The 22593-nt window shown below is 48.7% G+C and overlaps 1 protein-coding gene across 1 annotated transcript in view; it reads right to left on the bottom strand.

The window, feature by feature from the left end:
* Window positions 1–482: 482 nt before the first annotated feature.
* Window positions 483–22593, bottom strand: part of VWA8 (von Willebrand factor A domain containing 8) — a 1423713-nt gene continuing 1401602 nt past the window's right edge. Inside the window, exon 45 of the mRNA XM_069205432.1 lies at window positions 483–2628. Within this exon, the coding sequence (XP_069061533.1) occupies window positions 2520–2628 (109 nt within the window). The 3' untranslated portion in view covers window positions 483–2519. The remainder of the gene's footprint in view (window positions 2629–22593) is intronic.

Here is a 22593-nt window from a genome sequence, read left to right as displayed (position 1 = left end):
CAGAGAAGCATTCCATGCTCCACCAACCGATATCCACTCCCCCTTCAGAACCTGCTGTACATCAGAAGCTGTGTCAATTCCACAATCCCGCATCCGAGATTGTATCAGCATTCCATGTCAGTATCAACAGTGAGGAAACCAACCGGCTTAAAGAAAGAAATTAAAAATGCATGTTAAACAGGGTTGTGACACACCTCCCCTTTCCCCCTCACTGTGATACATTCATAGATCGGGTGTGCTAGCAATGGCCACTTTGTCAGTGGAGTCTACACACTTCCGTACCTGCTGAAATTATTTTTGTTGCTGCCCATCATTTTAACCTGTTCTACCTCTTCCAGACTTTTCATCTTCATTTTTCCGCTCCCTTGATTTTTGCCCGAGAGAACCCATTGAAAATGTCCACCACGCAGATTACAGACATCTCTTATTTCAATACTTGTTTGTAATATCTATCTGAAAGTCAGTCACAAAAGCAGTCGCTGTTGGTTCCACTTTTTGTTTTATTATAAATAATTGATAACTGTTATTTTATTACTATGCAATGGAGCCACAAGTGACAGTTTGCAGAAAAACTGAGAGGATTTTCGATGTGGCTATTACTTTGACAATTAAAAAAAAAAGATATTTTATTACATCTCAGACAAAGCAAATAATATATACTAACAATCCATTGAAGAGCTCTGAAATGCAAATACTAATGTACATTCACACGAAAAAAGAATGTAATTTATTAACTGCTTTATTTTACAATGTGTTAAATAAAAGCAATAATAAAAAGAACAGCAGTCAATGAGAGGATTAAATAAGTAATACTGGGAAAGCCATCCAGAGCCAAACACTTGCATGAATTTGCTATTAATAGTCTCATCGCTTACCAAATTTCTATTCCCAATGTATGCCACATATTTGGAGTGATTTTCTCCTAAATAAGTGCACATGATGGGTCATCATGTATATATGCTGTTATAGATTTAATAGTTATCATAAAAAGGGATTTGATTAAAAAATACTGACTTCTATTAGAAAATGAATAAAAATTATGAATTTATTTACACGTTTTAACCTGGTCTTATGGCATAAGATTCTAAGTGGCTAGAGAGACATCAATGGCGCCTATCAACAAGCAATAAATACTAAGAGGTCCGTCACAGCATGTCAGCATGAAAACGTAACCCTAAGTCTTTGGGTATCCAGTGGCTAATGGTCAGCGTCGGCCGGACATGAAAAAGTCCAAAAAGGAAGAGGGACATTCTAGGGGTGATGAACCAGTCACGGTGGAACGTGCTGTCACATCTGCACTTCTAATTCCAACCCATTAGCAACTCAGAAGGTACGGAAATCCGAAAAATGCAAGTGCAAGCTTGCATGCCATATCTTATGAGACAACAAAATCTTTTCTGTGTGGAGGTTTTAAGGTTCCTAGAAACTGGAGCCCACTGCTATTTCCTTTCTTTCTTTCTCCTGCATACATACAAGAGTGGCTCACGAACTGAATCTTTCCATACAGCGTCCATCTGTTTTAAAATGCATGAGACTAACAAACAGAAAAGAATAGATATTCTATTGTATATGTCCCACGGTGAAAACCTTAAGATATTGAAACAACTCACAATAATTTATAATGATTTGCACGTTCTTAATGAGAGTTTATTGGAAGGCACCTACCTATGCTAACAAAAAGCTCACTGTCCCAAAGCCAGAAGTGACTTCGTTTATCTAGTTCTTTTTGTGGATTCGAAAAAGCTCATTGATGGCCAACTACCATATACGTCAAACTTTCGTCTGTGCTTCTGAAGGAAAAAGAACAAATAACTAAGAAAAAAATAATCTACTAATCAGAAAAAAATGCATATTTGATTAACCGGTGGGTACAAAACAACTGCGCAAAAACACATCCCACCATGTCGTTCCCATCAGATTAGCAGGGATTGGGGGAGGATTTCAGAAAGGGGGGGCGGATGGAGCAGGAGAGGGGCCGGGTATTACAGCGAGCTTTACGGGAAGGCCCAAATACTACTGAGCAACTGAAAGTCACCTGAGTGAGCACCCTATGTGGCGGGGAGGTGTAAACTTCAGAATCTAGTCGGTCAGTGCCGAGCCGACTAAAAACATTCGAATGAATGTCCCCCTCTGTGACCTTTACTGTGTGCCTGAGCGAAGCTTGGAGATTCCGTTTGGCCCTGCTGACGTCATGCAAGCTGCATCCCTTGGCCTACCAATCCCCACTAATATCGGTTCAGGGCCTGGTAGTTTTTCCAGTTGTGTATTCCTGTATATGGCTTGTAAATTTAACAGAATATCAAAAAAGAACAACATAAATAAAACGGACTGGATGAGTACTCACACCCAACCTGGGGTGCCTAGTTTAAGTCAGCTCTTCTCAGTTTACAATGAAGGTCGGATTTGTTCTGTGTAATTTCAAAACAGAGGTTCTCGTTGAAGCACGTTGTGTTATCCAAGCTCTCCTCATGTCCGGTGTCGCAGGTTTGTCGAAGGAAAAGGCACTGCCGGCTCGCTGCTCATGCACTCGACAACAGGGTGGACGTGAAGATCTGCTGCAGAATCTGGGGGATCTGCTTGGTGTCCATGGCAACGAACGAGCGGCCAGCTGGTAGTGTCCTCTGAAGCCTAGGGGCCAAGGAGGAAGAAACGGAAAGTGTCATTAGCATTGCAAATGATGTACTCCCCATTCAAGCGCAGAGCAGACTCAGAAAGGGCGCTTTCACCTCTGAAGGCCTGGCAAACGCACGCCATTCATTTCTCTGTCACTGGACGATTAAAGGCTTTTGGGCGCGCAGGGGAGGGAGGAAGCTCTCAGAGCTCTTATGTCATACTGGTCCTTTCAGGAGCTCGGAGCGCAGCCCGCCTGCCTCCGCGCTGTCATTCACTCGCTTGCCCGTGTCTCTTGTTTTTTCTAGCGTGTGAAAGTTCCCATTGATGGTAGGGTGCCAAGAACAAAGCAAGCTATTAGTACAGATGAACCACTGACACAGGGATAAAACATGAATTATGTGGTGTGGGCGTCTGGAGTGGCAGGATGAGATGAGTTCATTTAGTTGGCCACTGAAGCACTTCCTGAAACATTCCAGCGAACTACTCCCTTTATCGTCTCCAAAAACTGAGCAAATCCCCACCCCCTTTCTTGGTACAGATTGCCTTGAAGCAAAGTTATTTGATGCACGGTGGGCTAGTGATATCTCCCGTAGTGGAAATTCATACTCACTGACTGTGTACAGAATTACAGATGAGGGGGGCGTTTTATAATAAGGGGTTTCGAGTCACATCAAATAGAGGAGAGCAAAGCTGGATTTGTCTATTGTGGCACTAGCAATCCCGAGGTGAAAAACTATGTTGCACAGCTCTATGTTACGTTGCCCCTCCCCCTCCCAAATCCTCTTCCTATGCTTATCTACTCCCATCAGTCAGCTGTGCATGGATCATAAAATCACGGAGAAGCCTCCCTCAGATCTCTTGACCTAGCTGTACATTAAGAGTAATGATCCCGTAACTCTTTCCATCACCCTCAGCAGTACCCGTCCCTCGCCAAGGTACATAAAAATACCTGGCATCCTCCCCCAGCACCATCATCGCCCCACCTCATCCACCATTTATAATAACACAAGCATCTGGCGTTCTGCTAACCCCTCACAGCACCTGTGCTAACTCGCTCCACCTACCAGTCCCAATATTGAACTCAAGTCAGCACCTTGTCCTGCCAACATATCCCATGACCCTATGTGTATGACTTCGCCTGCCCCATCGGAAGCGAGGCTTTTATCTCTCAATGTGAGAGCAAGAGCTTATGTCATCCTGACATATGTGGCCTCCATTTCCTTGTCAAATGCAAAGTTGCCACTGACAAGGGAGACAGTGGTTTGTGTTGCAAGAGTGTCACCCTAAGGGATGTTGTTTGAGGGTGGGGCGTTGGGGTGTAATATATACTTGGCCTGGTAGAAGGGTCTGGGGGTCCCAAGTTGGGTCTGCTGTGTCTGAGTTGGTTTTCCCATCATCTTGATATCACTAAGAGGTTAATTTTTTGGATCAGAAACTTAAATATATACAGTGACCGGTGTACCAAAAATATGTAAACTTGCACCCACAGAAGTGCTCCTTGAATGGGTGCAAATTTACTACTTTTTTGGAAATCACAAACATTGGCAGTAGTAGGCTTGGAAAGCTGCATCAGTCTCTGGTTTCCAAGCATACACTTGGCAATCAAACACCCCAAAGGTGATGGGATGAATACTTGCAAATAGTCTTAACCACCGGAAGTCACTTGATGTAAAATTCCAACCCATCATTTTTCACCAATTGGGCCACTCTATATAGAGACCTCCCTAATGAAAATCAATACTGACCCTACAGTCCATTTGAATCTGGCCATCTCACCCATTTACCCACTGCTGTGTTTCGTTAGGAAATTTGAGAATCATAACCCCAAATCTCACTGACTAAGCTATGCCCTTAGTCACCCATATTCTCCCCTACTACACTTGGATCTGCCGAGACTCGAGAGAGGCTAGTGAAGACAGAGAAACAGTGGACATTCAGTCACCATTCCACCCTTCCCTCAGGTCTTCGGATAGCTGTGGAGGCAGCAGATCAGCATTGGTCTAGGAAATGGCTTCCATGGTTTCACACTATTCTGACATCACAGCAGTGAAAATCAAAGTTCAATTTTCGTTGTGCTAATATAAGAGCAGTGAATAACCAGATTTTGAAACTGGTGTTCCTGCTAATGGCTATGCACAACAAATAGTTTCTGCTGTATTCAGCTGCCAGAATACAGGCTTTGGGGCATTTAATGGACAAGTTACTTACCTCTGGTAATGCCTTATCTGGTAGAGACTATGGGGGTCATTATGACCCTGGCGGAAGGCGGAGAACCGGCGGTAAGACCGCCAACAGGCTGGCGGTCTTACTTCATGGAATTACGACCATGGCGGTTACCGCCATGGTCATCCGCCGGTTCTCCGTTCCGCCCGCCAGGGCGGAGACGACCACCGGGCTGGAGAACCAGCGGGCGGAGACGACCACCGGGCTGGAGACCTGGGTCTCCAGCCCGGCGACCGTCACTATACCGCTGGCGGTATTTGGACCTGGCTTACCGCCGTGGATTTCCAGCGGTTTGAACCGCCATGAAATCCATGGCGGTAAGCACTATCAGTGCCAGGGAATCCCTTCCCTGGCACTGATAGGGGTCTCCCCCACCCCCACCCCCACCCGACTCCCTCCCCTACACCCCCCACCAACCCTGCCACCCCCCAAAGGTGGCAGGGCCCCCCTCCCCACCCTGACCCCCAACATCACTTCACCCATACACACACGACACGCACGCAGGCACCACCTACATACTTACACGCACACACACCGACATACATGCAAACATCCACACACACGGACAGACACGCACACCCACATTCAAACATAAACGCACACATCCATACAGACATACCCACAGACATACACGCACTCATTCCCATACGCACAACACCCCCGCATGCATACACGCACTCACACCCCCCCTTCACATACACACACGCACACCCCCATGCACTCACACAACACCCAGCACCCCCCCCCCCCCACCCCCCTACCCTCACAGACGATCGACTTACCTGGTCCGACGATCCTCCGGGAGGGGACGGGAGCCATGGGGGCAGCTCCACCGACACCACACCTCCAACAGAACACCGCCACGGCAAATCACAGGACGTGATTCGCTGGGCGGTGTTCTGTTGGCGTGGCGGTGGAGGTGGAGCAACCTCCACTTCCCCGCCTCTCGCCAGTATGGCTGTTGGCGGCTCTCCGTCCGTAAAAGGACAGAGAGCTGCCAACGGTCATAATAGGCCGAGCGGAAAACCGCCACCACTGGCGGTCTTCTGCACGGCGGTCCCTCGGCGGTCTTTCAAAAAGACCGCCGAGGTCAAAATGACCCCCTATATCTAGCTGCAGATTCCTTAACTTTGAATTCTCCCCAGGCATCAGACTAGATCTGGAAGATTTTCTTGAGCAGTACCCCAGTGTGCCGGCAGGTGGTGTCCATCAATTCCGCGCCCGCCGTCAGTGTCCTCTGAGCTGAAGTGACATAACGGGTCCTTTATAGGCACCACTCAGGCACGCCATCATCAGTTTCTTTTCATGCCAGAAGTGCAGAGCCATGAAGAACACTGACTACCGGTGTGTCAAAATTAAGGCCCTGAAAGGAGTGTCCCTGTCCCGAGAAATCAGTTTGCAGAGCAGAAAGGATAGGTGGATCGGTAAGGATTCTGCAGCTATAGTCTCTACTAGATAAGGCATTACCAAAGCAATACCATCCCCGGAGGTGCGTCCGCAAACCAAGTTCAAACTAGAAAGTCCTGTAGAACCGAACAAGCAAAGTGCCTGGGCCTGACTGTCAGGCAGTAGTGTTTGGGAGAGATGCCCAGGTTGCTGCCTGACAGATGTCCAGGACTGGAACTCTGCATGTCAACGCAGTGGTCGCAGTTTTAGCTCGGGTAGAATGAGTGCACAATCCCTCAGTGGGGATTGTTTCTTGGCTAGTGCATAGCAGATCTTAATGCAGAGTATGACCCATCTAGAGATGATCTGCTTCTGCATTGCCCGACCTTTCTTCGCACCCACATACCCTAAAGAGAGTTGGTCATCCAAGCAGAACTCTTTTGCACAATCAATGTAGAAAGCCAATGCTCTTTTTGGTCCAGGCAGTGGAGTCCCTCCTTTTCCTTAGAAGGATTTGGGGTGCGTAAAAAGTAGGTAATGTGATGGACTGGCCTACATGAAAGGGCGTGACCATTTTTGGCAGAAAAGAGGCCCTAGTATGAAGCACCACTTTGTCATGATAGATAGATAGAAAGGTAGAGCGGTTTAGATGACAGTGCCTGCAGCTCACTCACTCTGCGGGCAGATGCAAATGCCACAAGGAAGACTGTTTTCAACGTGAGAAGCCTGACAGGGCAATTGTGGAGAGGCTTGAAAGGAGCACACATCAAAAAAGTCAGAACGAAGTTCAGATGCCATTGGGACATAATGAAAGGGGATCGAGGAAAAAAATGTGTAAAACCTTTAAGGAATCTATGTACAATAGGAGACTTAAATAAAGAAGATTGATCAGGCAACCACAAAAAAAGCAGAAATAGCAGACAAATATCCATTAAGAGTGCCCAAGGCAGAGCCCTGCTGGGCAAGGGACAGAATGGACAACAGGACCTCAGACAGATCAATCAATCAATCAAGGATTTATAAAGCACTCTACTCACCCGTTAGGGTCTCAAGGCGCTGGGGGGGGGGGGGGGGGGGGGAAGCTACTGGTCGAAAAGCCAAGTCTTGAGGCGTTTCCTGAATGAGAGGAGGTCTTGGGTCAGGCGGAGGTGGAGCGGTAGGGAGTTCCAGGTCTTGGCGGGTAGGTGAGAGAAGGATCTTCCTCCGGCGGTGGTGCGGCGAATGCAGGGATATAGGCGAGGGCGAGGTTGGCGGAGCGAAGGTTGCGGGTGGGGTTGTGAAAGGTGAGTCTGTCGTTGAGGTAGGCAGGACCGGTGTTGTGGAGGGCTTTGTGTGTGTGGATGAGGATTTTGAAGGTGATCCTCTTTGATACTGGTAACCAGTGTAGGTCTCTGAGGTGGGGTGAGATGTGGTCACGGCGTGGGACGTCTAGAATGAGGCGGGTGGACGCGTTCTGGATTCTTTAAAGCTTTGTTTGGAGTTTGTTTGTTATTCCTGCATATAGGGCGTTTCCGTAGTCCAATCGACTGCTGATCAAGGCATGGGTGACGGTTTTCCTGGTTTCGACGGGAATCCACTTGAAGATTTTGCGGAGCAAGCAGAGGGTGTTGTAGCAGGAAGAGGAGATGGCATTGACCTGCTGAGTCATGCTGAGTTTGGAATCCAAGATAAAGCCCAGGTTGCATGCATGGGTGGTGGGTGAGGGTGCGGATCCTAGGGTGGTGGGCCACCAGGAGTCGTTCCAAGCTGAGGGGTTGGTGCCAAAGATTAGTATTTCTGTCTTGTCTGTGTTTAACTTGAGGTGGCTTGATTCCATCCAGCTGGCGATGGGGTAAAGTCCGTTGTGGAGGTTGTCCTTTGCTGTTGTGGGGTCTTTCGTGAGGGAGATGATCAGCTGGGTGTCATCTGCATAGGATACTATGTTGATGTGGTATGTTCGTGCGATGTTGGCGAGGGGGGCCATGTAGATGTTGAAGAGTGTGGGGCTGAGCAAAGATCCTTGGGGGACGCCACAGGTGATTCCGGAGATTTCTGACAGGAATGGCGGGAGGCGGACTCTCTGGGTTCTGCCCGTGAGAAATGACGAGATCCAATCCAGTGCTTTGTTGCGGATTCCAGCAGAACTGTGGTCTAGGGCCAGTGTTCCTCTGAGTGTGTTGTTGGCGTTGATGTGGGTTGTGAAGTGGAGGTGTTCAGCGGATTTGATGGTGGCGTCGGAGTTGGTGGAGACTTTTATGGTGTTTTTGTGGACTATGGCGATTCCACAATTGAGAGGCAGAAAGGGGGTCACCAGACTTGTCTGTGCACCATGCCACAAATTTCTCCAAAGGACAGGCATATACCGTAGTGGTGGAGGGATTCCTAGTTGCCAAAATTACATTACAGACTTTGGGAGGAAGGTCAAAAGCTTTCAACTGCTGCTGCTCAATCTCCACCCAAGAAGGCAGAGAGTAGCCAGGTTTGGATGCAGATCCCTCCCTTGCTGCTGCAACATAAGATCCTCCCAAAAGGGCAATCTGATCGGAGTATCGATAGACATGTTCAGCAGTTCAGGACACTAGACTCTCCGTGCCCAGTCCGGAGCCACCAGGATTACTTGGGCCCGACGTTCTTGTTCTTCTTGCGAACTCTTGGCAGGAGTGGTATGGGCGGAAAGGCATACAGGAGGACTGAACTCCACTCAAGACGAAAAGCATCTCGAGCAATTGCCACCTTGGAAACTCCAACGCACAAAACTGCTGACATTGCCTGATCTCTGCGGAAGCGAATAGACCTAACCAAGGCTCTGCCCATTGGTGAAACAGACCTTGCGCCACCTCCGGATGGAGACGCCATTCATGATCTACTAGGCATTTTCAGCTAAGTTCACCCACTTCGGTGTTCAGAGAGCCCAGCCGATGTTGAACCACCAGGGATATTACCTGAAGTTCCAGCCATATCCAGAGGTACAGTGCCTCTTCACAGAGGGTCCTCGACCCCACTCCCACTCTGCTTGTTGCAGTAGCACATGGCGGTGGTATTGTCTGTGAACACTTGCAACTTCTTTCCCTTGACAGAGGGAAGAAAGGCTTTCAATGCCAGCCGAACTACACACAGCTCTAGCCTGTTGATGTGGAGTCCCCTTTCTGCTGGTGACCAAATGCCTCTGATCTCCACCTCTCCCAAATGGTTTCCCCATCCGAGGACTGACTCATCTGTCACAACTGCCAGTTATGGTAGGGACAGGGAGAGGGCTCTGCCTCTGACCCAATCACAATTCGTTAACCACCACTGCAGATCTTTCGCTGTTCCCTCCGAGATCTGGACCCGGTCGGAGACAGTTCCCTGATGCTCCACCCACTGGAACTTCAGGTGCTACTGTAGAGCCTGCATATGCCATCTCACATATGTCAGCAGCAGGATGCAGGAGGCCATGAGGCCAGCAGCCTCACAGTCATTCTCATCGAAATCCAGGATAGACGCTGAAACATCGGTATCATAGCCTAAATATCCTAGACTCGCTGCGCAGGAAGATAAGCCCGAAACTGCACTGTGTCCAGAATAGCTGTGATGAAAGGGAGCATCTAACAGGGAGTAAGGTGTGACTTGGACACATTTATAGTGAGCCAAAGAAAATGCAGAAGGTCTGCCGTAGCCTGGAGGTGGGAGAAGACAGCATGGGGTGAACTTGCCTTAAACAGCAAGTCATTGGGAGAGGAGAATACTGAAACCGGTGATCTCCAACCACCGCCATCACCTTGGTGTACACCCAAGGGGCGCTGGTAAGGCTAAAGGGGAGCACAGTGAACTGAAAGTGCTCATGGTCTACTGTGAACTGCAAGTAATGTCTGTGGGCAAGCAGGATGGGGATATGAAAATAAGCGTCCTGCAAGTCCAACGCTACCATTCAGTCTCCTTGGTCCAGGACAGACAAGACCTGAGCCAAAGTGAGCGTCTTGAACTTCTCCATCTTGAGGAAGTGATTGAGGGAACAGAACAAAGGTCTAGGCTAGAATGAAGCCCCTTTTCCTTTTTGGGGACCAGAAAGTAGAAGGAATAGCAACCATAGCCTACTTCTGGCACTGGAACCCAGTCTATGGCTCTCTTGGCCAAGAGAGACGTAACTTCCTCGCTGAGAAGGACAAATGATCCTCCATCATCTGACTATAGGATGGTGGCACAGGTGGAGGGATAGTCTTGAATGGGAGGGAGTAGCCCCTTCAGACTATTGCAAAACCCACCTGTCTGAAGTGATGGTTTGCCAGTGGGGCAGGTGATGGCGAATCCTCCTGCCAACTGGTCCTTGGTGTGGGGGGGGGGCAGACTAGGAGGATTTAGAGGCTGCTACAGCTGGGAGTTGAGGGCAGCAGACTGCCCAGACATCTGGCCACCTGACTCACAAGGTTGGTGGGTCCCATGCCTTCAGCCACGCAGAAGCTGGGCAGCATGCACAGCACAGTGGCTGCCCAGGAATTGGCACTGTTGGAGACCCCTTCTCTAGCGACAAAAGGGGTGAAAGGCAGGCTTGATGCTTCAGGGCCACTGTCAAAGAAACTGCTCTACCTAGCGACTCGGTTGTGTCAAGCCTGCAATGAATTGTGAACTTTGACACCTCTCTCCCATCAGCAACAGCCTGAGAGCCCAGGCCTCCTCCGGGACCTGTGGCAGCACTTGTGCAACTGTATCCCACAGACTGTGGGAATAACGGCCGAAAAGGCATGCAGTGTTCATGGACCCCACTGCACAGCTGGCGGAAGAAACATCTTCTCCCCAAGTAAGTCCAACCTTTTAGATTCCCATTCTGGGGGAGTGGAAGGGAATACGCCATGGGAGGTAGAAGCTTGAACCACCAAGCTCTCAGGGTTGGGGTATTGCGTCAAGAATCTTGGGCCCTCAGGTGCGGGCGATGGCGGTGGGCAATTGTCCCTTTCACAGGAGCTCTTATGCTGGGTTTGGACCAGGTCTCCGGTAAGAAGTCAGTGAGGGCTTCACTGAACGGGAGCAGGGGTTCTGAGGTGGAAGCTCCTGGTTGCAGCACCTCTGTGAAGAGATTAGCCTTGATGGCCACCAAGGACAGTTGAAGGTCCAGGACCTCGGCTGCCCTCCTCACCACCATAGCATAAGAAGCTCCCGTCTCTGTAGAAAAGGTAGAGGGAGAAAGCATGCCATTATCTGGAGAAGGGTCTAGTCCGCTGGCCTTACCCAAGTCTTCACGCCAGTCCATTTCTTCACATGGCTGGTAGTCCAGCGACCTCTTCAATTCATCCCCGAATCCTAGCCCATAGGAACAGGGCTCAGGATCTGAGTGAGGTGGTAAGGCTCCTGCTGGCGTCAGAGTCATACGGCACTCATCCGGCTCTGTATCAGAGGCTGGAATTACAATGGGTACAGCACCACCCATCAACGCTGACGGTGGCGGCAGCATTAGTGTTGGGACCAGTGTTGGGGAAGGTTGAGGTGATTTGACTTCTGCCAGTCCGGATCCAGGACTGGATCCCTAGGAGCCCATTGGCGCCAAAGCCATTGACACAGAACCAGAAGGGGCCCCCTATGACACCTTGTGGCCCAACGGCACTCCAGCAGGGACGGGCTGCTCAAAAATGAGTTGCATTGTCTCATAAAATTCTCGGATTTGGGCACTCTGCGACTGGTCCCAGGAACTTCCTCATGATTGAGACCGCAACTTGCGTGGAGTTGTGTGCAAAGCTGCCATCAGCTTTAGGAACCGCTCCCAGAAAGCCTTCGGATACATGACCCGGGCACTCAGAGCACAACTTTGGGTCTTGGTCATGCCCCGGACACCAAAGACTTATGAGATGAGGATCTGTCACGGAGATCGCCCGATGACAGGATCTGAAGGGCTTGAATCCTGTCTTCCTAGAAAACACCATCAACACACCAGGAGAGTAATTTCTCAGCGACTCGACAAGAATTCGAAAAAGGGCAGTCAAAAATTGACTGAGGCATAGCTCGCTTCGGATCAGCGCTGGCTGCAGCGGAAAGAAAAGAACTGACTTCGGCACACCTGGGTGCAGTCAAAATAGGATACACATCATCATTTCTGGCGTGGACGACCCCGACAATGGATACAGAGCCAATCAATGCCACCTACTGGCTCACAGGGATACTGCTCATGAAAATCTTCTGGATCCAGTCTGAGGCCTGGGGAGAATTGAAAGGTAATGAAGCTGCAGTTAGACGTTTCTATCAGACACATGTTTACAAAGAAAATCATAGTTGCGTCTCTAAAAAGGGACATGAAATATACCAAATTAACCACAGAACTAGTTACTTGAGTCTATAGGCTTTGGTTGTTTTTTACTAGTATATTCAACTAAGTGGGGTACATATGGACCTAATAAAAGTTATTTTTAACATGTCAACTGTAATGTCCACAGGTGTCACATTTGTTAATGACTGGCACCCAAAAATGACATAATACAAAAGGAATTAGAACATTGGAATGTTGGGGGCTCCATTGCAGACACTTGAGTGTTCCGGGCTTTTACTAGTAAAAGCCCGAGCGTCAATATTCCAGTGTTCTTTATTCACAGCAGCAGCTGTGAACAAAGCCTCACGGAGCCCGAGGGGATTTTAATCCCCTGGGGTGTCGTGAGGAATTTATTTTATTTGATAGAACATTCTGCCCCTTAGTGGCAGAATGTTCTAATAGCCTTAGAACCTGCCGTAGCGGGCTCTACCGGCCATTAAAGGCCCTCTCCCTTGTAAAAAGTCAGAGCCTTTGGCTCGGGCCTTTAACGTGGGAGCTGGCCTTTAATGGCCGGTAGAGCCCGCTACGGGGGGTTCTAAGGCTATAATATAGTGTGCTGACTTGTGATGCATTTTATGTGGAGCCAGAAGACATGACTATTACTTCCAGCTTCACCACAGCTCTCTTGGCTTCCCTTTATAGCCAAACTGTGTGATCCCTGAAAAAGTCACTTTGTCTGTCCACAACTTACTTAGACCTCATTCTAAAGGCCAGAATTAAGCTTGGTTGGGAATATAAAAGCCTCTGATTTGCAGGGAAAGTGCTAATTATGGAGAATTCACTAGTGGAATTTTGTTCACCAGAAGTATGTGATAGTGGAGATCATTTTTATTTGTGATATTTCCTTCAGATTTAACACATTCTCCAAAAAGTAGAGGATATTCCACTGTCACACCACTTTAAATAAGGCACTAAATAGCTTCTTAACACCAATTTGGCCAGAAACATTTAGGTATATTTTAAGTAATGTGGTAATATGGCAAGTCGCATTACCGCTAACAAAATCACTGTAGGTACTTTTGGACACAAATTCGACAGGTAAGTCCTGGAGGAATTTGTCCTGAAAGATGGATCAAAATTCGAGAATGACAGACGGAAGTCACTGTGGGAACATCGATTCCTGGTGTTATTTCCAGTCTATATATTGGAATATTGTGTTGATTTTGCATCCCACAATTAATGACACCCATGGTATAAGGAATTGTGGATGAGAACCATCTCTGTAATTAAAGTATGAGCCTTACATTCCAGCTCCAGTTCAGACCTACTCAAGTGCTCCCATTCTGGCTGTCAATTTATCTGTCTGCACGGGATACCTTCCCTGCGGAAATTGGGAGCTTTTGGAAATGAGCCACACACCAGTATCAAACTCTATATATAACACAGAGACGTCTTGGCTGGCATGTAGGAGCTGAAGCAGTTTCTGTTTTAAATTCCTGGCACCGCCTCTGACACTGCGCGACTCTGAGACAAACCCCATTCCTGGACGGTTACCATTCCTCTCCGAATGGAAGAGGTACAGAAGGTATTGTGATTGAATTCTTAGTGCCGCCAGTGAGGAGGCCTACGCGCGCGAGGACAGAAGCAAAAATGCCCTGGGCTTGATTTCAGAGAGCCCAGACTGGGAAATGACACTCGATGTGCAATAAAAGCTTCAAGTTAGGCGGCAGTGAAGGGACGCGGAACTTGCGAAAGTAAAAGGAGGACGTTATGCAGTTAAGAAAGAATGCGCGCCTCTCTGGTGTGACACGAACCAGTAATAGCAACAAACAAGACAAATTTACACGTATCTAGAGCAGTAGCTCGTTTCCAGCAAAGAATGAGATGCTTTCACGTTCTATTTTCATCACTCAGGATACACGTGTACGTTTTTTTCAAAGAAAAGACTGACTGTCTCAGAATAACAAAAGAAAAAACAAGCACTGGCAAAGCCAACAGGTCTCGCCTATACAAGAGCTATTGGCTTAGGCAATGTGTTTTGTCAAGTTGTACACCAGTGGAGCTGCTGTCCAGCATGGCTAAATGTTAGTGGCGTGTAGTGTAAGAGTGGAATGGGGGAGTAGAGTGTCGTACAGCGGAGTTGGAGTAGAGTTAAGTGGCAGAGAGTGTCTTAGTGGGGTGGAGTGAGTTGGATTGGGCTGTAGTGGATTGGAGTAGAGTGTGGTGAACTGGATTGGGGTAGAATGGGGTGGATTGATGTGTGGTGGATTGGATTGGGGTGGACTGAAATGGGGTGGGTGGTTTGGACTGGAGTGGGGTGGAATGTATTCACTGGATTGGAGTAGGGTGGGGTGGACTAGAGGTAGATTGGATTGTAGAAGGGTGGATTGGATTGGAGTGGGGAGGATGGATTGGAGTGGGGTGGGCTGGATGGATTAGATTGAAGTGGTGTGGACTGATCTGAGATGAGGTGGACTGGACTGGATTTAGACAGAGTGGGGTGGATTGAAGTAAAGTGCGGTGGACTGGAGTAAAAGTGTGGTGGATTGGAGTGGGGTGGACTGAATTGGAGTGGGGTGGATTGGGGTCGGGTGGACTGGAATGGGGTGGTGTGGATTGGGGTGGGGTGGAATGCAGTGGGGTGGGTGAATTGGAGTGGAGTGGGATGGATTGGAGTGGATTGGGGTGGACTGGACAGGATTGGTGTGGATTGGATTGGAGAGGGGTGGACTGGATTGGAGTGTATGGGGTGGATTAATTGGGAAGGGCTGGACTGGATTGGTGAGGGTTGATTAAGGTGGTTTGGAGTGAGGCGGATTGGACTCGGATAGGGTGGATTAATGTGGATTGGACTGGACTGAAGTGGGGTGGATTAAAGTGGATTGTATTGGAGTGGGAAGGATTAGGGTGGTCTGGGTGGAGTGGATTGGAATGAGGTGGACTGGGTTGCAGTGGACTTGATTGGAGTGGGGTGGATTGGAGTGGCGGACTGGTTGGATTGGAGTGGTGTAGGTTGTATTTGAGTAGGGTGGGTTTGATTGGAGAGGGGTGAGATGGACTAGGGTGGGTTGGATCGGACTGGAGTAGGGTGGATAGGATTGCGGTGGGGTGGACTGGATTTGGGTGAGGTGTAATGGATTGGAGTGGGGTAGATTGGATTGGTGTGGGGTAGACTGTTGTGGGGTGGAGTGGAGTGGAGTGGATTGCAGTGGGTGGATTGGAGTGTCGTGAATTGGGACAAACTGGGGTGGATGGGATGGGAGCAGGGCTAGTTGGAGTGGGGAAGATTGTTTTGGATTGGAGTGGGGTGTTTGGGATTGGGGTAGGGTGGAGTTGGGTAGATTGTTTTGGATTAAAGTGGGGCAGATTGAAGTGGGGCAGATTGAAATGGGCTAGAGTGGGGCAGATTGTATTAGGATGGATTGGAGTGGGGCAGATTGGGATGGGACAGATTGTATTAGGGTGGACTGGGGTGGGGTGGTGGATTGGACTGGTGTGGATTGGATTGGTGTGGAGTGAACTGGATGGGATTGGGGTGGATTAGAGTGGGGTGAATTGGGATGGAGGGTGTGGATTGGATTGGGGTGAGGTGGACTGGATTGGAGTGCGACCTACTGTTCTGGATTTAAGTGGGGTGGTTTGGAATGGGACAAATTGTTTTGGATTGGAGTGGGGCAGACTGGACTGTGGAGGAGTGGGTCAGATTGGAGTGGGTCAGGTTAGACTAGGGTGGATTTGAGTAGGACAGATTGTTTTGGATTGGAGCGGGGCAGATTATATTGGATTAAAGTGGGGAAGATTTGGAGTGGGGCAGACTGTTTTGAATTGGAGTGGGGCAGATTGTTTTGCATTGCAGTGGGGCAGATTGTTTTGGATTAGAGTGCTGCAGAAAGCAGTGGGCAGATTGTTTTGGATTGGGCAGATTGGACTGGGGCTGATTGTTTTGGATTGGAGTGGGGCAGATTGGAGTGGGGTACATGGGTGTGGGGCATATTGTTTTGGATTGGAGTGGGGCATATTGTTTTGGATTAGGTGGGGTAGATTGGAGTGGGGCAGACTATCTTGGATTGGAGTGGGGCAGATTGCTTTGGAGTGGTGTAGATTATTTTGGATTGGAATGGGATGAATTGGAGCGGGGCAGATTAGATTGGGGTGGGTTGGACGGTTGGAGTGGGGTAGATTGGGTTGGGGTGGATATGTGTGGTGTGAGGCGGGACGGATTGGGGTGTAATGCACGATTATATGTTAAAGCATCATTTTAAAAATTACACATAATATAGAAACAATGTCGCTTTGCAATATTTAGAACAAGATAACCATCAGTTTAGGAGAACAGCGCCCATAAGCAAAAACAAAAGAAAATATGAGTGTAAACTGAGAAAAGACAATTTAACAAAATAAAAGAAAGTTAGCTATAAAAAAAAAAAAAACTTGAAATTTTGTTTTTCCTGCTGGGCACGTTTTAGACAGACACACACCTTCGTTTGCAGGGCACTACAAGTTAAAAAGGGCAAAATAGTACCTAAATCACATAGGGAGCAGTGGCCGAGCACTGATTAAGTTGAATCAATCTGTGCTTGGTCCCTGCTCCACACAGAGGAACAGAAATGATGCCAGGCCTGCAGTGACAAATTACGAGGCGGGCTCCAAGCCCTTTACTGGACACAATGCACTCGTAGGTTCAATCCTAATAAATGACCCCACATGTTCAGAGAAAACTCTCAGTGCGTCTTGACCATTTTTTTTTGTTTCTAAAAAAACAAACTCTTGCTTTGGGACTTTGTGCATGAAAACAAAGAATCTACTATACAGGTGCACTAAACATGGGGACTGCTCATCAAATCTTCGGTGCTATTAGAGAAGCCACATTGCCAGTGGCTTCTCTGGAGGCAGAGAACTCTGACTAGCTGAGAACTCTAAATATGTGGAGCTACAGTCTGCCAGGGCAGCAGAGAACATGCCTTCACTGCCCTAGCAGAATGAAGTGCAGCCTGCCATATGCTAAACAAGTTCCTTGGGCATGTGATGGTCACAAGTACACACACGAAACAGCGCACCCAGCACTGTGGTGGTATGGGCATATGCATGAGGCAGAGGATGAATACACACCCTCAAGGTGGCTGTGCACAGAGGAATGTCAAGGTCACATACATGTATGAAAGATTCACCCCAACACTTGCAAAGGGTGCATACATATGTGTGTTATGTGTTGGCTAGGCACAAGCAGCACAGGCTGAATACATGTGTATAACATGATGACTACACGAGGAAGGTGGCTGCGTACAGCCCATTTGACTTGTATGATTATACTAATTTTGTCACGAACTTTCACAACCCTCAAGGTGGCAGCACACTAAGGCTAGTGCAGAGGACACACATGCGCACAGGGGCTGATTTGGATGGACTGACAGACATACATACTAACATACACCCTTCACAAACAGAAAAAGAAATTTCAAAAACACGGATACAGACTTATATTGTTTCTTGCTCATTATCGCCCCACAATTAATCCTGCTTCCAAGCTCAGTGACCAACAAAATTGTGGTGCTTGTAGCTGATTACGCTGACAGTAAGCAGATGTAAGGAAACCACAGATTAAATATTTCACCTTCAGTTGACACTCTCTCTTATTTGTTTTCTTTTTATAATCAATTTCATTGCCATTTCAATTATGCACCAAAAAGAAGAAAAAACATCAAACCACAACCACATCAACGTGTGACATTTCTCAAGCAACATATAAGTACAAAGCGTGTGTGACTTTCTGTACACAGAAAGCAGCTGAAGAACAAGTCACTTACCTTTGGTAATGTCTTATCTGGTAGAGACTCTATCTAGCCACAGATTCCTTACTTTAGAATGACCACTAGGCGTCAGACTGGATCTGGACATTTTTGAGTAGTACCCCTTTGTGCATATAGATGGCGTTGTTTGGCTCTGTGTCAGCTGCACTGGAAATGACATACGTGATACCTATATATGCACCTTCTCGGTGTGCTGATGTCAATTCATTTTTGCGACTTTCCAAACCACGAGCACGGAGCCACGATGAAGAATCTCCACTGGTGTGAGATGCTAGGGCCCTTTGTAGGAGGAAGTCAGGTTAATCAGGTCACAGAGTGGGGAGGATCAGTAAGGAATCTGCGACAAGACAAAGTGTCTACCAGATAAGGGGTTACTGAAGGTAAGTAACTTGTTCATCTGATAGAGACTCCTAGCCGCACGTTCCTTACCTTAGAATAAATACCCAAGCAATACCTCCCCAGAGGCAGGTCTGCAAATCCAACTTAGACCAGAAAGTCCTGCAGGACCGAATGGGAAAAATGCCCATCCCAGTGGTCCTGACTGTTCAGGGAGTAATGCTTTGTGCAGTGAAGCCCACATTGCAGCCTGACAGATATCCAGGACTGGAACTCCACAAGCTAAGGCAGTGATTGCAGATTTGGCTCAGGTAGAATAAGCATGGTGGAGCAAAAAAGGTAGGCAGGATGAGCGTCTAGCCTATGTGGAAAAGGGGTGGTTATCTTCAGGAGGAAGTAGGCACGTGTCCAGAGCACCAGTTTGTCAGGATAAAAAGTAGTGTAAGGTGGGTGCAGCGAGAGAACCTGCAGCTTGCTGACCCTCCTGGTCTATGTAGTGGCCACCAGAAAAGTGGTTTTGATGGTTACTAACCAAACAGGGCAGTTTTGTAACGGCTCAAAAGAAGCACACATCAGGAAAGCAAGGACCCTATTTACGTTGCCCATGGATGCCAAAAGAGACATCAGAAGATATGGGTGGGAATGGTGGGCGTACTACGGACTGTGCACTTCGACTACACATATTAAGAGGGTGGGATGGTTTGGGGGTGGGGGGCCGCAGCTGCAATTTCTGGGGCCCCGTCCAAGGACAATACTGTTTGATATTGCTCTGTGTCTTAAAAAACTAATAAAGTATTGTTATAAAAAAGAAAAGTAAGGATCAGGTTCAAGTCCCACAGGCATGATGAATTGCCTGGGGGGAAACATGTTGTAATCCTTTCAGGAATCTCTTTACAATGGGTGGCTTAAATAAAGAAGTCAGGTAACCGGAAAAACTCGGAAATGGCTGAAAGATGACCCTTAACTGTGCCCAGAGCAGAGTTCTGCTTAGCCAAAGAATGAGCAAATTGTAGGACCTGAGAAAAAGGAGCAGATATGGGATCAATGCTCTTTGATACACATCATGTCACAAATTTGTCCCATCTGCAGTTCTTTGCCAGCTCCCTGTGCCCAGGCTTCCTCTGCCTTATTGCCCATTGCCAAGGTCTCCAGGCGCCAAGGGCATCTCTCTCCCCTCAGCACAATTTTCCCCATGCCACTTCTCGCTCTCTCCCGACCGACCGCTTCCCACCTCCCAAGCGCCCATTCCTCAGATGTATTTAATGAAGGCTGCAGCGTGGCCACATGCAGCTGGCGCGCCAAAGGCAAGGCCATCTGCACCCATCTGTGCCTGGACGGTCCTCCACACTCCCAAGGATTCTCTGCTGTGGATCTCCTCGCTCTGAACCACATATGAAAAAAGAACTGCTGCCTCACATTACCTCGCTCAACGGCGGGACCCTTCACCTGCATCCACTGCCGGTTTACCTCCACGCCAGGATCAACCACCACGGCAGCAACCAACACCATGCCATCTCCGCTGGCTAAGACCTACCCGCAACAACTCAGCTGCCTACTGATCAATGCCAGATCACTCTGCAAACATGGCACCAAAATCTGGGACACCATCTCCAACCTTGCATCCGACGTGACCTTCATCACATAGAACCTGGCTTAACCCTGCTTCTGCCCTAGACAGCGCCAGCGCTTCAGCCATCGGCTACAAGATGAAACACCGCGACAGCACCAACAGACATGGAGGCGTCATCGCTATCATTCACAAAGAATCCATTTTGCTGCTCCACCACAGATGACAAGACCACGCCGATCATGGAACACATGAACTTCCAGCTTCACCCTGAGGACAAAACAACCATCAAAGGCACCCTCGCGTACAGACCCTCTGGACCCTAAACCGGACTCGGCGACGCAATCGATGAATTCATCACCCTGTTTGCCATCGAATCTGAAAACTACCTCTTCCTGGGAGATCTCAACTTCCACCTGGACGACCCCACAGACACCAACTCTATAGACCTCTTCGAACAAATGAACAACACTGGTATCAAGCAACTGGTTACAGACCCCATGTTCAAAGCAGGTCACATGCAGGACCCCATCTTCACGTCCAGTAACAGAATCAGGTACAGCCACACAACGGTACACACCTGGTCACACCACTCCATTGCACATTTCACCATCACTGGACAACCCTGAACCACCCATCAACCACATCACCCCCAGCTGGACCAAGGTCACTCAGCACCAATGGAAACACGCCCTCAACACCACTCAATCCAACGCCACCAAGATCGAAACCAGGCAGTAGAGAACTTCAGCTCCTGGATCACCAGAGCCGCCGACCTAGCCGCACCCACCAAACTAGCTAGACTGCATTGATCCAATAGGCAAGTCAGCTGGTACACCCTATTGAACAATACCTGGGGGCACTCACAACCGGCATCAGCTTTCTCATGGACGACCAAAGCAAAATAGCTTCTAGAATCAAGAAAATTATTGTTGTGTTATCATCTGGCCAAGCAGATCACTCCTCACAACTCAACCAACTGCCCAGACAGGTGGAACAACTACAGGATCAGTCAGAGGATGTAGAAAGTTGAGCACACAGCAATAATGTCTGCAGTGTTGGAGTACCAGAAGGTGCGGAGGGCCCCCATGTGACACAATTTATCAAAGAATAGTTACGGACAGTGGTGGAGCCCACTGGTCTCTCAGACTTATTTGTAGAGGAGCAGGCACTCAGAGTCCCCTCTAAACGTCCTATTCAGGAGCACCCCTCTGCCCAATGTTTGCTAAAATCCTCAACTTCAAGGTTTGTGACGCGATACTCCGTGTTTCACACGAACGGGTGTCTATTCACATTGAAAACATCAGGGTCTCACTGTTCCCGGATTACACAATTGCCATTCAGTGATATCACTCCTCCTTTCAAGAGGCTGAGAATCACTTCCGCATGGCTGGCCTCCAGTACGCAATGATATTTCCAGCCCAACTCAAGGTGATCCATGACCAACAGACCATCTTCTTTGATACTCCGGAGAAAGCTTGGGACTGGTTGCAACATTTCCCAGACTTCCAACGTGGCTGGCCTCCACATCCGAGCTCCCCCAGACCACAACGAACTCCATCCGACAAGCTAGAGCATTACAACAGTGGACAGATGGGTGGGATCTCTCAGACATATGGCATGGCAGGGATTTGGGAATTAGAGAGTATTTGTTCTATTGATACCCTTATCAGTTACACTCCTGCCTTGACAGATTGTTAAATACTGAATATAACATTTTAAGCAAAATACTTACACATAGGCTCCTCCAGCTGCTACTGGGATTATTACACATGGATCAATGCAGCTTTCAAATCAAATCAAATCAAATCATTAACATTTATAAAGCGCGCTACTCACCCGTGCGGGTCTCAAGGCGCTAGGGGAAAAAGGGGGGGTTATCGCTGCTCGAACAGCCAGGTCTTTAGGAGTCTCCGGAAAGCGGAGTGGTCCTGGGTGGTCCTGAGGCTGGTGGGGAGGGAGTTCCAGGTCTTGGCCGCCAGGAAGGAGAAAGATCTCCCACCCGCCGTGGAGCGGCGGATGCAAGGGACAGCAGCGAGTGCGAGGCCAGAGGAGCGGAGGAGGCGGGTGGGGACGTAGAAGCTGAGGCGTCTGTTGAGGTATTCCGGTCCCTTGTCGTGGAGGGCTTTGTGTGCGTGGGTGAGAAGTCGGAAGGTGATCCTTTTGCTGACTGGGAGCCAGTGCAGGTGTCTCAGGTGTGCGGAGATGTGGCTGCTGCGGGGTATGTCGAGGATGAGGCGGGCCGAGGCGTTTTGAATGCGTTGCAGGCGATTTTGGAGCTTGGCTGTGGTCCCGGCGTAGAGGGTGTTGCCGTAGTCCAGGCGGCTCGTGACGAGGGCGTGGGTCACGGTTTTTCTGGTGTCGGCGGGGATCCAGCGGAAGATCTTGCGGAGCATGCGGAGGGTGAAGAAGCAGGCGGAGGACACGGCGTTGACTTGCTTGGTCATGGTGAGAAGAGGGTCCAAGATGAA

Source organism: Pleurodeles waltl, chromosome 8 (genome assembly GCF_031143425.1).
Source record: "Pleurodeles waltl isolate 20211129_DDA chromosome 8, aPleWal1.hap1.20221129, whole genome shotgun sequence".
In the NCBI taxonomy this organism is placed as follows: Eukaryota; Metazoa; Chordata; class Amphibia; order Caudata; family Salamandridae; genus Pleurodeles; species Pleurodeles waltl.
The sequence above is the reverse complement of the archived record's forward strand: the minus strand, read 5'-3'. Positions and strand labels throughout refer to the sequence as shown.